The 18108-nt window shown below is 43.7% G+C and overlaps 1 protein-coding gene across 1 annotated transcript in view; it reads right to left on the reverse strand.

Moving 5' to 3' along the window:
* The window catches only part of LOC145537822 (uncharacterized), a 236423-nt gene that overhangs the window by 138527 nt on the left and 79788 nt on the right, over positions 1-18108 (reverse strand). Inside the window, exon 5 of the mRNA XM_081568714.1 lies at positions 11613-11933. Within this exon, the coding sequence (XP_081424840.1) occupies positions 11613-11742 (130 nt within the window). The 5' untranslated portion in view covers positions 11743-11933. The remainder of the gene's footprint in view (positions 1-11612; positions 11934-18108) is intronic.

Consider the following 18108-nt stretch of genomic DNA (forward strand, 5'->3'; position numbering starts at 1 on the left):
GTTTTGTAAATAAATTTATTTTTAAGATATGTCCAGTAGAATCTAAGATATATGAAAGACCTATCTCATGTGACTCAAATACTGCTTTTTCCATCATCTCTAGAAAAGCTGTGAAAACCACAACTGTAAAATCTCTCTTGGCCATTTATCCTTCCCCCGTAAAAATCTGGATATCTGTTTCTGCACATCTGTGCATGCTGGCACTTGCTGGCAGAAAAGGGAGACAGCTTTGCAAGTCCCTGCTGTTCAGTCACTAACTCGTGTCCGACTCTTTGCGACCCCGTGGACTGCAGCACGCCAGGCTTCCCTGACTTTCACCATGTCCCAGAGCTTGCTCGAACTCATGTCCATTGAGTGGATGACGCCATCCAACCATCTCATCCTCTGTTGCCCCCTTCTCCTCCCAGCATCAGGGTCTTTTCCAATGAGTCAGCTCTTTGCATCAGGTGGCCAAAGGATTGGAGCTTCAGCTTCATCATCAGTCCTCCCAGTGAATATTCAGGGTTGATGTCCTTAATGATGCACTGGCTGGACCTCCTTGCTGTCCACGGGACTCTCAAGAGTCTTCTCCAGCACCACAGCTCAAGAGCATCAAGTTTTGGGTGCTCTACTCCACAAGCAAGCCTCGTGACAACATATCTGGAGGAAGAAGGGCCTTTGCTGATAACAGCATTGCCTACCGGGGAAATCTGGGCCAGTTGATCCTCTCAGGAAAAAAAAAAATCTTTCCCACATGTAACCACGGTTCATTATTCCTTGTTGTCAAAACACACCTAAAATATCTCACGGGTTGTCAGCCCGCCACTGCAGAGAAGTGACGCGTTTTGACAACCACCTATTTGTTGATTTTGGAATTTACATCGTGTGTGACAAGCACCCAGTAAGATATTAGGTCTTCCTGTTCCTTCTTTTCCACGTGATTTAGTTTTCTGGTCCAGGTCCTAATGCCACATACTGGAGACAAGACTTCTCAGGAAAAGTCTCTGGTCACATACAGGAGGCCATCAAGGGACATCAGGCAAGGGGCAGGGTTTCTACCCACGTTTCTAAGTGGAAAACCATGCCCCAGTTGCAGAGAAGACATGTGTAGATGTGGAATCCATGGACATCAAGCATTTTGCTCATAAGCATTCTTTAGAATTTATTAAAAAAAAAACACACTGATTTTATCATTGATAAGTGTAGACCATCCTGGTTGCCATAGAGTTAGAAAATTTCTCTCGAAGGAGAAAAACAAAGATGGAATAATAATTCATGCATGTGGGATCTAGAATAATGCTACAGATAAATCTATCTGCAGGGCAGGAACAGAGATGCAGACGTAGAGAACGGACATGTAGACACGGGGGGGAAGGGACTGGTGGGACAAATTAGCACTGACATATATACACGACCGTGTGTAAAATAGACAGCTAGTGGGAAGCTGCTGTCCAGCACAGGGAGCTCAGCTCGGGGCTCTGTGATGACCTAGAGGGGTGGGGTGGGGGAGGGAGGCAGGCTCAAGAGGGAGGGGGTATATGTATACTTATGGCTGATTCACATCATCGTTATAGCAGAAACTAACACAACATCGTAAAGGAATGATACGGCACTTGAAAAAAAAAGCCCCATTACACTCTCTAATAGCTTCATCAAAAATAACGCTGCTATTCTGATGTGAAATAAAAAAGAAAATTTCTCTCTGCCAATCCTTACACAAGGTTCTCACTTTCATTAAAATGTGCAGTATCGTTAAATTATATGTGTAACATTTCTTTGGGGTCGTTAAAAAACCACATTGCTCACACATTGGACTTAAATATGATCCAACAGGGCATATTTGGGATTCCCCTGTGGCTCAGCTGGTAAAGAATTGGCCTGCAATGTAGGAGAACCCAGTTCAACTCCTGGGTCAGGAAGATTCACTGGAGAAGGGAAAGGCTACCCACTCCAGTATTCTTGGGCTTCCCTGGTGGCTCAGCTGGTAAAGAATCCACCTGCAATGCGGGAGACCTGGGCTCGATCCCTGGGTTGGGAACAGCCCCTGGAGAAGGGAAAGGCTACCCACTCCAGTATTCTGGCCTGGAGAATTCATGGACTATACAGTCCATGGAGTTGCAGAGTCAGACACGACTGAGCAACTTTCACTTCACTTTCAACAGGACAAACTTGCAATTATAAGATAAATAAGCCCTGGGTAAAAAAGGTTACAGCATGGTGACTGCAGTTAATAATACTGTATTATATATTTTTGTTAAGAGAGTAGTACGTCTTAAAAGCTCTTATCACAAGGAAAAAATACTGTAGCTGTAGGTGGTGATGGATGTTAACTAGACTTACTGTGGTGATCAGGTCACAGTATATACAAATAGGGAATCATCATGTTGTACACTTGAAATTATAGCCTTGCCAGGTGGCTCAGTGGTTAAAGAATTCCTCTGCCAATGCAGAAGGTGTGGGTTCAGTCCTTAGCTCGGGAAGATCCCCTGGAGAAGGGAACGGGAACCCACTCCAGCATTCTTGCCTGGAAAATCCCATGGATAGAGGAGCCTGGTGGGCTACAGTCCATGGGGTCACAAAGAGTCAGACACAAATGAGCGTGCATATGTACACACATATACATGAAATTAATGCAAGGTTACATGTCAATTTTATGTCAATAAAAATACATAAAATTTTTAAAAAACCCAAGCTATATATCTCTATTCATTTAGTTCATTATTAATTTGAAATGACATAAGATTATTGAGGCATGGTTATTTAGCTGATTAAAAATTCATCAAAGGATTAAGGACTTAAGTTTTATAAATTTTACTACAGGAGGTAAATATGGCAAAATAAAATTAAAATTCAAGGGGAAATATATGACGTAAGAACATGAAATCACTGTAAACAATGTAAGCAATCAACATCGTTAATTAACAATGAACATTTTTCAATCAATACTTGGATTGAAAGTGGATGTAAGGATGTGAAAAAGAGTGGAAAGGAAGAGCAGTAAAATTATTATTTTGAATGAAATGCCTTTTGAAGGAAGATTAGAGATGTCTCCTTGATTTCCTTGCTTTATAAAAAGTTTCACTCTTTCATTTGTGATAATTAATCACCAATGTTTATTACTTCTGAGCCCCACTACACTTTCCACTGCTTGTTTCAAGTTTTTCTCACATTTTCAAATGAATCCTTCTTGTTAGGACTTGTACTGAAGATCAATAGTTTAGACACTTCTTATACAGACTTTAAAAATGGAAAGAACAAAGTTCTACTAGTAACAGTTCAAAAATTTCATCATGTTCTCCCTTAAGCCAACATCCCAATCATATTTCTTGCTTTTATGTCAACATCTAAGTAATGCAAAGGAACTCACAATTAAACACAACAAACATTCAACATATTTTATTCAGTGAAAGCAAGGCTGAGATGGTTCAATGGAAAGCTCATTAAAAGTTCATGTACAACTCTTTGTTGTGGCATGGGGGATTGAACTAGTTCCCTGACTAGGGATCGAACCCAATCCCCCGGCATTGCGAGCCTGGAGACCTAGCCACTGGACCACCAACTATGAAAGTGAAAGCACCAACTATCCATCATTAAGGAAGACCTGGTCTGAATAATTTTACACTCAAGTTTAGAATAAGGGATCTAATTGGTTCTATAGGTTTCAAAGAATCCTAGACCAATCCCGTCAAAGACTCATCGGTTCTAAAGCATCCACTTAGGGCAAAAAAAAAAAAAAAACTCTCCAGAAAGTTGGCATAAAGGGAAACTACCTCAATAATTAGTGTGATATACCACATCAACAAATTACAGAGTAAAAAAATCACAGGACCATCTCAGTAGATGCAGAAAAAGCTTTTGACAAAATTCAATGCCCAGTGATGACAAAAAACTCTCCAGAAAGTAGGCACTGAGGTGATATACCGCAACATAATAAAGGTCGGATATGACAAACCCACAGCTAACATCATATTCAAGGGTAAAAAACTGACAGCATTTCCTCTAAGATCAGAAATAGGCCGAGGATGCCCAAGGTCCCCACTTTTATACAACATAGTTTTGGAAGTCCTAGACACAGCAGTGGCTAAAATAAAAAGCACCCAAATTTGAAAGGAAGAAGTAAAACTGTCAGTGTTTGAGATGACATGATACTGTACACAGAAATACTGAGGATGCTACCATAAAATTATTTTAAGTGTGAAAGTTGCTCAGTCATGTCTGTCTCTTTGTGACCCTATGGACCATATACTCCTTGGGAAGGTCCAGACCAGAATACCGGAGTGGGTAGCCTTTCCCTTCTCCAGGAGATCTTCCCAACCCAGGGATCGAACCCAGATATCCCGCATTGCAGGCGGATTCTTTACCAGCTGAGCCACCAGGGAAGCCCATCAATGAATCTGGTAAAGTTGTAGTTTACAAAATTAGTATGCACAGAAATCTATTGCATTTTCTATGCAGTAATAACAAACAGAAAGAGAAATTACGGAAACAATCCCACTTACCGTTCCATCAAGAAGAATAAAACACCTCAGAATAAACTTTCCTAAGGAGGTAATAAGAGACGTGTACTCAGAAAACTATAAAACTCTGCAGAAAGAAATCAAAGACCACACAAACATTTCAATCATACTCGTTCGAGTTGTTAAGCATTCAACCATGGCTGCCTGAAGGTAGCTTCTTGTTATCATTTCAAGTGAGTTAGAATCATAGGCTTTTCAACTGGGACCTAAACGAGAGAGGGTGGGACGAATTGAGAGTGTATCATTGACATACACACTAAAGAAAGTGAAGTTGCTTAGTTGTGTCCGACTCTTTGCGACCCCATGGACTGCAGCCCACCAGGCTCCTCCATCCATGGATTTTTCCAGGCAAGAGTACTGGAGTGGGGTGCCATTCCCTTCTCCAGGACGTACACACCACCATGTGTAAAATAGATAGCTACTGGGAAGCTGTACTATAACACAGGGAGCTCAGCTCGGGGCTCTGTGATGATCTAGAGGGGTGGGATGGGAGGTTCAAGAATGAGGGGTTATATGTATATGTATGGGGCTTCCATCATGGTTCAGACAATAAAGAATCTGCCTGCAATGCAGGAGTCCCAGGTTCGATCCCTGGGTCGGGAAGATCCCCTGGAGGAGGACATGGCAACCCACTCCAGCATTCCTGCCTGGAGAATTGCAGGGACAGAGGAGCCTGGTAGGGCTACAGTCCATGGGGTCTCAAAGAGTCGGACACGACTGAGCAAACTAACGCTTTTATCACAGCTGATTGACTTTGTTGTATGGCAGAAACTAACACAACACTGTAAAGCAATCATCCTCCAATAAAAATTAGTAAAAAAATCCAAACAGTTAAGCCAGAATGATGGATTAAGAGCATGTCTCACTTACCCTCATGTGAATAATGCTTTTTGGGGGGTTACAGCTAGAAAACGTATTCTAGGTCACTGGCACCAACACCTTTCTTTCGAATAAACATGGTGGATCTAATGATTGAGAAATGCCAGGCCAGTCCCAGTAGCATCATGCGGCTGCCTTTGTATCCTCGTGTTTGCAAGGCAGAAGCCACTCAGCACCCTCACAGCTTCCACAGACAAACGTTTGCGCAAAAAAAAAAAAAAATGAGTCCCTGCTGAGCGTGCTACGTCTCCTCAAATTGCCTGGACTTGGTTTTGCAGGTAACGCAACATGACAAAGGAAGGAACTGCCAGAACCAATCAAGTCAACTCAAAACTTGAAAGTCAGTGGTTTATAAGCTGGTCTAGGGGCAGGAGCGAGAGAAATATCTCTTTAGGAACTTGTGGCATTCACTATTAATGTCCCTGTGATAGATTTGAAATGAAAAATTAAAATTATAAATATATCCAAGCAGTTTAGTAATAAATACTAAATCTTTAATAATCTTTAATCTGTTAATACATGTTATATATCACTAAGTCTCCCCAAGTAATCTCTCTATTAGCTCTATATAAATAAACCTCCATATATTACTCTCTCTTCTTAGTTGCTAAGTTTTGTCCGACGCTTGCGACCCCATGGACTGTAGCCCACCAGGCTCCTCTGTCCATGGGATTCTCCAGGCAAGAATACTGAGGTGGGTTATACTGGGCTTCCCTGATGGCTGAGTGATAAAGAATCTGCCTGTCAAGCAGGAAATGCAGGTTCGATCACTGGGTCTGAAAGATCCCCTGGAGGAGGAAATGGCAACCCACGCCAGTATTCTTGCCTGGAGAATCCCATGGACAGAGGAGCCTGATGGGCTACAGTCCACAGGGTCGGAGACAGTTGGACACGACTGAGCAACTAAACAACAACAACAATATTATTACTGTTACTAAGTTAGTAAGATATGCTACATTAGTAATATAAACTGATATACTGGGGCTTCCCTGATAGCTCAGTTGGTAAAGAATCTCCCTGCAATGCAGGAGACCCTGGTTCGATTCCTGGGTTGGGAAGATCCCCTGGAGGAGGGAAAGGCTACCCACTCCAGTATTCTGTCCTGGAGAATCCCATGGACTGTATAGTCCATGAGGTCACAAAGGGTTGGACACAACCGAGCTACTTTCACTTTCACTGATATAGTTGAGAAAGGCATTTCTAAACAGCACAAACATTGTATATGCATGAATATATGTATATATATATATGATTAGATATAGATGAGTATACACATACATGTATGTATCCATATATACAACAGTAGATACATAAGATACCTATATTGTATATGAGATATATATATATGAGTACACAGATGCCTATATTATATTGCATTATTAGGGTCCCTAGCTGTAACCCACAAGAGTTTACTGCTTCCAGGACAGAAAGATAAAGGCAAGGAAGAAAGTAAGAATATATATACACTACGGATGGAGGCTAAAAATCACCATTGCTGCTGCTGCTGCTAAGTCGCTTCAGTCGTGTCCGACTCTGTGCGACCCCATAGACGGCAGCCCACCAGGCTCCTCTGTCCCTGGGCTTCTCCAGGCAAGAATACCGGGGTGGGTTGCCATTTCCTTCTCCAGTGCAGGAAAGTGAAAAGTGAAAGTGAAGTCGCTCAGTCGTGTCCGACTCTTAGCGACCCCATGGACTGCAGCCCACCAGGCTCCTCCGTCCATGGGATTTTCCAGGCAAGAGGACTGGAGTGGGTCGCCAGTGCCTTAAAAATCACCATTACTGAGGATAAAAGCCAGGTTGTTCTCACTAAGAATACACACATAACACTGTGCATATATGTGTGTATGTACTATGTGTATATTTGTAACAAAAGAGCATTACAGAATTAAGGGTACAAACACACACCTATGTTAGAATACCTAACACACTGTGTCAAAGTAGAATTGGAAGGCGTGATTTTCCCTGTTGTTAAAGCACGGAATTAAAAGGCAGCTCCTAAAACGTGTTGCAAGTTGTTACAGGAACTGTCAAGGATGCAGCAAAATCTTGCTTCTGGGCAGGGAAACACAGGATCGGTACAAAAGACACTTAACGCCCCCCAAACCCCACACATATTTCAGGCCCTTTTAGCATAGAAATTCTACAAAGGAAACTCTTACAATAAACAGTGTAATCAATTCACCCTTCCTCTTTCCCCTTGGTGTCTGCACATTTGTGGTCTACCGTCTCTGTCCCTACTTCTGCTTTGCAAATAGGTTCATCTGCACGGCTCAGAGAACTCAATGTCCCGTGGTGATCTAAGCGGGAAGGAAAAGCAAAAAAGAGGGGACCTATGTGCACGTATAGCTGATTCACTTTTCTGTACAGCAGAAACTAACACAACATTGTAAAGCAACTTGTTTCTTTTTTAAATTTACGTTTCCAGAGACATTAACATAAACAATAAACATGTGCAAATGGATTTAAAGAAGATAAAGAGTGTACACTTGAAGGATGTCAGAAATGACAGCTGGCCCTCAAGACTGAATGATGCAGTGTTCCCACACAGGGTCGAGGTGAATCCTATAGGCATGAATGAATACATTACGCGTTAAAATGGGAAGCCTGGATCAGGTGATAAAAAAGCAATAATCCTCTCCGTCCTGTTTCTTAAGCATTCTCATCCACCTTCCTCAAGTGTTTCAAATAGTTTCCCACTTTGTCTCAGTACCAGGCAAAACGATGCAAAACTTACCTAGGACCGCAAAAAAGTACATTTAGAGTCATTCGTGCGGAGAGAGACAAACGCTGAAATTTTTCCCATGCACTTCCCACCAACTGAAGATTTTAGATTGAAGGGTCTTAAATCTAAGACCAGACCCTTTCTTGTCTTCACTCACAAGAAATTTATGAGTCGTCACAAAGGGGTGCAGATCACAATGCAGATCATAGGGGGTGGCTTTTAAATTACATGTTTGCTACAAACTGGTATATTTAACATGGATTTTAAATGGTCCTTATTTAACCAATAAGGACTTACTGCACAGCACAGGGAACTCTGCTTAATGTCATGTGGCAGCCTGGATGGGAGGGGAGTTTGGGGGAGAATGGATACAGGTACATGTATGGCTGAGTGCCTTCACTGTCCACCTGAAACTATCACAACATTGTTAACTGGCTGTAGATCAATACAAAATACAAACTTTTAGAAAAATACAGAAGAGCTATCTTGAGATATAGCCAGGGTCAGGTATGCAGAGGTGTATGTGTGCATGCGTGCATACTAAGTTGATTCAGTCATGTCTGAATGAATGGGCATCTTTACTAAGATGGACGGGAATCTTTAGCACAGCACTTCAAAAGCATACTAAATTAAAAAAAAATGTATTGACTTGCAGAATAGTAAATAGCTCAAAAGCATATGATTATGTGTATGGTCAGTAACTAAGTCATGTCCTAGTCTTTGCAACCCCATGGACTGTAGCTTACCAGGCTCCTCCGTCCATGGGATTCTCCAGGCAAGAATCCTGGAGTGGGTTGCCATGCCCTCCTCCAGGGGATCTTCCCGATCCAGGGATCGAACCTGTATCCCCTGCATTGCAGGTGGATTCTTTACTGCTGAGTCACCAAGGAAGCCCAAAGCATGTGATAAAAGCACCTTATTTATACACAAAATGTAAGATTCTCAGAACCATTCTGTTTTCCTGAATTACTTTTAAGCCATGGAAGCCATAGAATATTCTGATGATGTGGTGATGGTTTAGTCCCTAAGTCATGTCTGACTCTTTGTGACCCTATGGATGGTAACCCGCCAGGCTCCTCTGTCCATGGGATTCTCCAGACAAGAATACTGGAGTGAGTTGTCATGTCCTTCTCCAAGGGACCTTCCTCACCCAGGGATTGAACTCTCATCTTTCGTGTCTCCTGCCTTGACAAGTGGGTTCTTTACTATGAGCACCTCATGGGAACCATATTGCTCCATATGTATACATATACTGGTTCAGTCGTGTTGGACTCTTTGCAACCCCACAGACTGTAGCCCGCCAGGCTCCTCTGTCCATGGGTTTTCCCATGCAGGAATACTGGAGTGGGTTGCCATTCCCTTCTCCAGGGGATCTTCCCGACCCAGGGATGGAACCCAGATCTCCTGCATGGCAGGCAGGTTCTTTAACAACTGAGCTACCAGGGAAGCCCAATTCTGATGATACCTGGCCTCATAAGGGAAGTTGGGTTTTGCATGGGCTGGTTTCTGTGAGACCTAAACCCGTTAAAATTGAGTAACTGATCTTACAAGTAGAGAACATTATGCATTAATAGAGTTCTGCAGGCTTTTCATCTCAGCTCTGTCAGCCGAAAACAGCTGGTGTAGCAGGTGGCCGACTAGGACACACGTGTCAGAGGAAAACACCAACTCAAATTTTTCCTGAATAAAATAAATAGTCATAGATGTGATAGATCCTAGCTGCTGTGGTGTAGAGAGCCCACTTGAAATTATTAACAAGGTGTGCTATATTGTAGACTTCCCAGGTGGCACTAGTGATAAAGAACCTGCCCGCCAATGCAGGAGACCTAAAAGAAACGGGTTCAGTTCCCGGGTCGGGAAGATCCCCTGGAAGAGGGCATGGCAACCCACTCCACTATTCTCCCCTGGAGAATCCCACGGATGGAGCCTAGTGGGCTACAGTCCAAGGGGTCACAAAGAGTCGAACACGACTGAAGTGACTTAGCACACATAGTGTAATTCCTTGGCTTTATAAAGCTGACTTGGTCTTGTCGTCACTATCGGTTTCAAAATTCATCAGTCCATTTTTTTTTCCCATGCATCCAAGTAAACAAAAAAACACTCAAGCAGAAATATATGTGGAAAGCATGATTTTAAGTTGCATGTGGTTGAAAACCCACTCTCTGGATGTTTTTTTTTTCTCATCTATTGCATTGTTAACTATCACCAGAAACCAAAGAGTGAGTGTATAGAGGGTGAGTATTTAAATAGAACAACAACATTTAGGCAATAATAAATAAATAAAACATTTAGACAATGGTGTGGTTTTCAACTAAAGCAAGGACTTCCTCCATTTCTAGAAAACTAGTCTATTTGGTGAGCTTGGGCTTCCACTGTGGCTCAGATGGTAAAGAATCTGCCTGCAATGCAGGAGACCCGGGTTCAATCCCTGGGTCAGGAAGATCTTTTGGAGTCGAAATGGCTACCCAGTCTAGCATTTTTAGCTGGAGAATTCCATGGGCAGAGGAGCCTGGTGATGATACAGTCTGGGGTTGAAAAGAGTCGCATGCAATGAGAAGAGCCGCACACAACTGAGCAACTAACACTTCCGCTCTGAGAGGTAATTATTTCTGGTCTGCGCATAAAAAAAAATATATATCCATGAAGTCAACACACACACACACACACACACACACACACACACACACATGCACAAGAAGAAAGCTCAAAATTACATTGGCAATCTTCCAAAATGATCTTTCCAAATTGAGTATTTCAGTCCCAGGTATTAATAACATGGTCAATGGTTAAGCATCATTATGATCAAGAGATGGTTAACAAAGTCAAGTAAGTCAGAAAGAGGAAAATATGCATATGAACACATATTGGTGGAATCTGAAAAAACTGGTGTAGGCTAACCTATTTGCAAGGCAGAAAGAGAGACATGTACGGAGAGACCAAACCATTTGCATATGAAGGGACCAAGGGTGTTTGGGATCAATTAGAACATCAGGATTGACATATATACACTGTTTAAAAAAAAAAACTTTTCATTTTCTACTGGAGTATAGCCAACTAACAATGTTGTGATAGTTTCAGGTGAATAGCAAAGGAATTCAGTCATACATATACATGTATCCATCCTCCCCCAAATTCCCTGCCCATACATACATTACTGATACTATGCATAAAATACATAACTAATCAGAACATACTGTATAGGACACAGAATTCTACTCAGTGCCGTGGTCACCTAAATGGGAGGGGAATCCAAAAAAGAGGGGATATGTGTTATGACTGTTTACTCGCCAAGTGGTGTCCAACTCTTTGCGACCCCACGGACTGTAGCCCGCCAGGCTCTTCTGTCCACGGGGTTTTCCAGGCAAGAACACTGGAGTGGGTTGCCATTTATGTATAGTTAATGTACTCTGCAGTACGGCAAAAACTAACCCAACGTGGTAAAGCAACTATACTCCAATAAAAATGTGAAAAGAGAGAGCGATGGATAAGGAGTATCTTATGCCTACTTTACTTACCGAAGCTTGCTTTCCAGAAGTCGAAGTAAAGATGGTGGGGAGATGACATCCTTGGTGGTCCAGTAGTAGAGAATCTTCCTGCCAATGTAGGAGACGTGGGTTCCATCCGTGGTCCAGGAAGACCCCACATGCAGCACAGCAACTAAGCCCAGAGCCGCAAGTACCATCTTCTGGGATGGTAACATTTATGTGATTCTCTAGGCATATTCTTTCACAAGCCCGTACTCCACAAGAAGAGAAGCCCTCACGTCACCACTAGAGAGGAGACCCTGCTAGCTGCAACTAGAGGAAAGCCCGCACAGCAATGAAGACCTATCACAGCTGAAATTAAAAAAAAAAAAAAAAAAGATGGTCAGGAGACAGGAAACTCAATTTGTGGATAATTTAAAGACAGAGCAAAATGTAAGCGAAATTAAACTTTCTAATAACTACTAACGACCCTCAAATAATGGAGGAACAAGTATCTTCTGCGTTTCCATCACTGAGCTCACAGTGACTTCAGGGACCACGTAGCTGGTCTGTTCTTGGATGGTCTGTGTCTCTAAGGATATCTGCATCATGTTTGCTGTAAAATCACTGCATTACTCATATGCTTGCTGCCCACGTATTTACCTTCCAGAGCCAATCAGAAAGCCAACTGTGCTTTCTGTCTCCTAAAAGAAGACACTCAACCACAGTGGTGATGGTGAGGGTGGTCTTGGTCCATCATCATGGTAATAACAATGCTATATCCTTCTATCTCTAAGCATTCCCACATACCTCTTTCACTTTCCTTCCATAATCCTCTAATTCCCATTTGGCATTCCATTGTCACTGTAGGTTCTATCTGGGGACGGTGACATTTGTGTATTTATTTTCTCTGTCCATGGAATTCTCCAGGCAAGAATACTGGAGCAGGGTACCATTCCCTTCTCCAGGAGATCTTCCCAACTCAGGGATCGAATCGGCATGTCTGGCGTCTCCTGCATTGGCAGGCAGGTTCTTTACCCCTGAGCCATCTGCGAAGCCCCCATTTATTTATGTATTTATTTTTTAATGGAGGACAGTTGGTTTACAATACCGTGTTGGTCTCTGTCATACATCAGCATGAATGAGCCACAGGGGTACCTATGTCCCTGCCCTCTTGAACCTCCTTCCCACCTCCCTCCCCATCCCACTCCTCTAGGCTGTCACAGAGCCCCAGGTGGTGCTCCCGGAGTTATACAGCAAATCCACACTGGCCATTTTATACTTTATATAGTAATGTATGTTTCCAAGCTCCTCTTCATTCATCCCAACATCTCCTTCCCCTTCTGTGATCACAACTCTGCTCTCTATAACTGAGTCTCCCCTGCTACCAGGGGGATGCTAACATTTATTTTACTCTCTAGGCCTTTTTTTTTTTTCTTTTGCTTGCAAGTTCAACCTACATCTCAATTGAAGGATTCTCCCAAATAATTAGGACTGGCCTGCTTTTCCTGAATTTCGGAATGATTCGATAACAGCGCAGAGAAAGTCTCTGTGCTGAAGGAACGGCTCATTCTTATCCAAACGCTTCTGAAATCGACGGAGACGGAATGGTCTGGAAGTGACCTCCTTTCTTCTCCAGATTCATTTCAGAGACCATCTAAACCGCACTCGGGGGGAACACCTGCAGTGAAACCCTCCGAGCCAGCCTGGATGTACCCTCGTACAGTGCTCTGGAGTCCTGCCCAGCCCTGGGTCTGTGAATTCCCCCAGCCCTGGGCTGTGAATTCCCCCAGAACTGGCTAGGACAGCTGCGACCCAGAAATAAGAGCTCATCTCAGTCAAAACGGGCTTTGAAGCCCGTCTGCGGATAAACACTCTTCATTTATTAACGACTTAATCCTTTGATAAAACTCACTTTGTTAAGTGGCTTGGCTTTGAGAAAACAGCCCGCACGGATATTTGCATGAGCCTTGGAAAGACAATCAGACAACAGGAGAGGGCTGAAAATATTGCCCCAGGCTTCTGGTAAACCTTCACAGTCTGTCCCAACTGGGGGTTGGGAGAAGGTGACCCAAAACGCTTTGGGCTAAATTAGCTTGTGCTGAAATCAAATTCTTCCTTTTGGATCTATCAAAATTTCACTGTACGTTTTTTTGTGGTCTCTGTTGCTGTTATCTTTGTGTTTTTAATTTATTTTTTTTTAATTGGAGGATAATTGTTTTACAACGTTGTGTGGTTTCTGCCACACAATAACACAGATCAGCCGTAAAGGTGTATATTTCCCCTCCCTCTTGAGCCAACTCACCCCTCTAGGTCATCACGGAGCAGCGAGCTGAACTCCCTGTCTATTCAGCAGCGTCCCGCTAGCTATTTTACACACAGCAGTGTATATGTGCCCATGCTATTAATGTTTGATGCATGTTGCTGTTTAGCCGCTAAGTCGTGTCCGACTCTTTGTGACCCCGTGGACTGTAGCCCGCCAGGCTCCTCTGTCCATGAGATTCTCCAGGCAAGAATAGTAGAGTGGGTTTCCAATTCCTCATCTACGGAATCTTCACGACCAAGGATCGAACCCATCCATGTCTCCTGCACTGCAGGGAGATTTTAGTGACTGTCATGATAGAGTTGGAATTCCAGAGAATACAAGGTTTTGCTGTTGCTGTTCAGCCGATCAGTTGCACTATTAATATTGTCTCTGTTTGTCCCACTCTCTCCTTCCCCCACGTGCCCGCAAGTCTGTTCTCCATGCTTTGTGCTTCCTTGCTCAGTCGTGTCCAACTCTTTGTAACCCCACGGACCATAGCCCGCCACCCTCCTCTGTCCTTGGGATTCTCCAGGCCAGAATACTGGAGTAGGTGGCCATGTCTTTCTCCAGGGGATCTTCCCGACCCAGGAATCGAAGTGGGATCTCCTGCATGGCAGGCGGACTCTTTACAGACTGAGCCACCAGGGAAGCCCCATACATAGTGTGAGTCAAGTGCAAGAGGCTCAGTCATGCCTGACTCTTTGCAACCCCGTGGACTATACAGTCCATGGAATTCTCCAGGGCAGAATACTGGAGTGGGTAGCCTTTCCCTTCTTCAGGGGATCTTCCCAACTCAAGGATCAAACCCAGGTCTCCTGCATTGCAGGCGGATTCTTTACCAGCTGAGCCACCAGGGAAGCCCAAGAAGACTGGCGTGGGTAGCCTGTCCCTTCTGCAGGGGATCTTCCCGACCAGGGATCGAATCCACGTCTCCTGCATTGCAAGTGGATTCTTTATCAGCTGAGCCATCAGGGAAGCCCCCATTCTCTCTATCTGCTCTCTCTTCTCGCCGGGCAAATAAGGTATAGCTCCTTCCCAATGCTGTCCTGGTTTACTGCTGCACAATGAAACGAATCAGCTCGATGTATACGTATATCCCCTCCCTCTTGAGCCTCAACCGCTCCCGAGTCCACCCAGTACAGATGAACCTAACTGCAGGGCAGGAGTAGGGATGGAGATGAATAAAATAGACGTGTGGACACGGGGGTGAGAGCTAAGAAGGGTGGGCCGGATGATCTGGGAGATGGGGACTAACACAGATGCCCTGCCATGGGATGGTCTTCTTCACTTTTTTAGTAACTCATCCACACGGAGGGTCTTGTTTAAATTCTGAGTTGAAACCAGGAGACTAGTAAGAATAGGTAGCTGGAAGAGTCGGCAGCAGCAGACATCTGGTAAACTGAATTGGGTCCTTGAAACACCGCTTCCCTGGAAATCCCGGCTTCTTCTCGTTTCACCAAGGCGGTGAATATAAAACACGGCAGAAATGGGGTGGGAAAAAAAAACCTCACTGGCACTGCGGTTACAGTGCCTGTGAACTGCACTCCGGTTAGAGCGCCTGCGGGTCTTTTAAGCCAAAGTGGTGGAACTAATAGCGTCCGTCGCTGTGTTGCTAGGTCCAAGAAGTACAGGCATTGTTTCAAACGGGAAGGGTGTGGCTTATTGTATGTCTGCAGAGAGCAAGTTAGAGGGAGGGAGCGAGGCAGAGAACAAAGTTATGAAGCGACTCAGTGATTTCCATGGTAAAAGAGAATTCGTATCTGACGACCTAGTTTTTTCTTTGCTTTGGGAAACCCCGAGAGACAAACAGTAACATACACATTAAAATGCAATCAGACATAAAGGAAAACACGAACACTAAAAAGGAAAAAAAAAAAAAAACAACCAAGAGAAACAATACAACTATTAATTGAACAAAAGTGTGCAAATGCCCATATATGTAAATCTGACGTAGCAACAACGAGGAGACGGAAAAGCACATTCAAAATGCCAAAATGAGCATTTAAAAAAATCCTTCTAGAATAGATATGTGCTTGCCAACAAGGCCAGGAGTTGGGGAGGGAAGGAGTGGGAGTTTGGGATTGAAAGTCAAGTGAAAGTCGCTCAGTCGTGTCCGACTCTTTGTGACCCCATGGACTCTACAGTCCGTGGAATTCTCCAGGCCAGAATCCTGGAGTGGGTAGTCTTTCCCTTCTCCAGGGGATCTTCCTGACCCAGGGATCGAAACAGGGTCGCCTGCATGGCAGATGGATTCTTTACCAGCTGAGCCACCAGGGAAGCCCAAGAATACTGGAGTGGGTAGCCTTTCCCTTCTCCAGGGGATCTTCCCCACTCAGGAACTGAACCAGGGTCTCCTGCATTGCAGGCACTTTCTTTACCAACTGAGCTATCAGGGAAGCCTGGAGTTTTGGATTAGCGGATGTCAATTAGTATATATAGGATGCATGAAAAAAGGTCTACTGTACTGCACAGGGAACTATATTCAACATCTTGTAATAACCTTTGCTGCTGCTGCTGCTAAGTCGCTTCAGTCGTGTCCGACTCTGTGCGACCCCATAGACGGCAGCCTACCAGGCTCCGGCGTCCCTAGGATTCTCCAGGCAAGAATACTGGAGTGGGTTGCCATTTCCTTTTCCAGTGCATGAAAGGGAAAAGTTAAAGTGAAGTCGCTCAGTCGTGTCCGACTCTTAGCGACCCCATGGACTATAGCCTACCAGGCTCCTCCGTCCATGGGATTTTCCAGGCAAGAGTACTGGAGTGGGGTGCCGTTGCCTTCTCAGTAATAACCTTTAAGGGAAGACAATATGAAAAAGAACACACACACACACATAAAGTGAAACACTTTGCTGTACAGCTGAACCTAACACAATGTTGTAAATTAACTACACTTCAATTTTTAAAAAACGGGGAACCGAAAATAAAATTCAGAAAAGAAATACACATAAAATGAATATCTGCGAAACTTATTTTCAAATTTTCTATTACAAGGTTAAATTATTTTTTTAATCACTGAAATAGAGATATATAAGCAAACATCTTAAAAAACCGCTGGATGTGGAAATAAACAAAATATAATTGAAATCCCTGAGTATGTCTTATAGAGGCAAACTGAGCTTATTAGGAGACACGGAATTATGAGGAAATGGAGGCCAGTGAACAGCATTGATGCTTCCCCTGAGAAATACTGATCTTTTCTGAGAAATGACAACCAGAGTGTTTTCCTTGATGACTTCAACAAACAAGCTTCGGCTACACCTGTTCTGGAAGGAAATACTCAGGTGTGGAAAATTATTCCCATGGCTGATTTTGTGCGTGCATGTGTTTGTTAGGCAGGTACTAATTTCTATTAATATATTGGGGCTTCCTTGATGCCTCAATGGTATAGAATCCACCTTTCAACTAGGAGATGTGGGTTCAGTCCCTTGGTTGGGACCATCCCCTCGCAAAAGGGATGGCAACACACTCCACTATTCTTGCCTGAGAAATCCCATGGACAGAGGAACCTGGTGGGCTACAGTCCATAGGGTCCCAAAGAGTTGGACAGGACTGAAGTGACTTAGTATGCATTTATTAAAAAGTGTGCAGAATAAAAGGGCATAAAGTCAAATTTTCAATGATTTTATGAGGTTTTGAAAAATGACTTAGTTAGTGCTAGCTTGAGGAACATGGGCTTCCTGGGTAGTTCAGCAAGTAAAGAATCCACCTGCAATGCAGGAGACCCTGGTTCGATTTCTGGGTTGGGAAGTTCCCCTGGAGAAGGGATAGGCTACCCACTCCAGTATTGTTGGGCTTCCCTAATGGCTCAGATGGTAAAGAGTCTGCCTGCAATGCGGGAGACCTGGGTTCGATCCCTGGGTCTGGAAGATCCCCTGGAGGAGGGCGTGGCAACCCACTCCAGTATTCTCTCCCAGAGAATCTCATCGACAGAGGAATCTGGCGGGCTACAGTCCATGGGGTTGCAAACGAGTTGGACATGAGTTACAACTAAACAACAACAACAACAATTTCCATATTTCACTGAGAAGAAAGGACAGAGGGAGGAAAAGAGAAAGAAAGAAAAGGAAAGTAGAGACAAGAAGAAAAGAGAAAGGGAGAAAGAAAAAAAGACAGACAATAATTTGGGTTTTCCTATTTTGAGGCTGCAAGTTCACAACTTTAAATTGCATGAGCCTTGGCAACAAAAGCTGATCAATGGACAGGTAAGACAGTGTTTGTGTTTGTGTGTGTGTGTGCGCGTGCGTG

Source organism: Giraffa tippelskirchi, chromosome Y (assembly GCF_054371585.1).
Source record: "Giraffa tippelskirchi isolate mGirTip1 chromosome Y, T2T-mGirTip1v1.2.pri, whole genome shotgun sequence".
In the NCBI taxonomy this organism is placed as follows: Eukaryota; Metazoa; Chordata; class Mammalia; order Artiodactyla; family Giraffidae; genus Giraffa; species Giraffa tippelskirchi.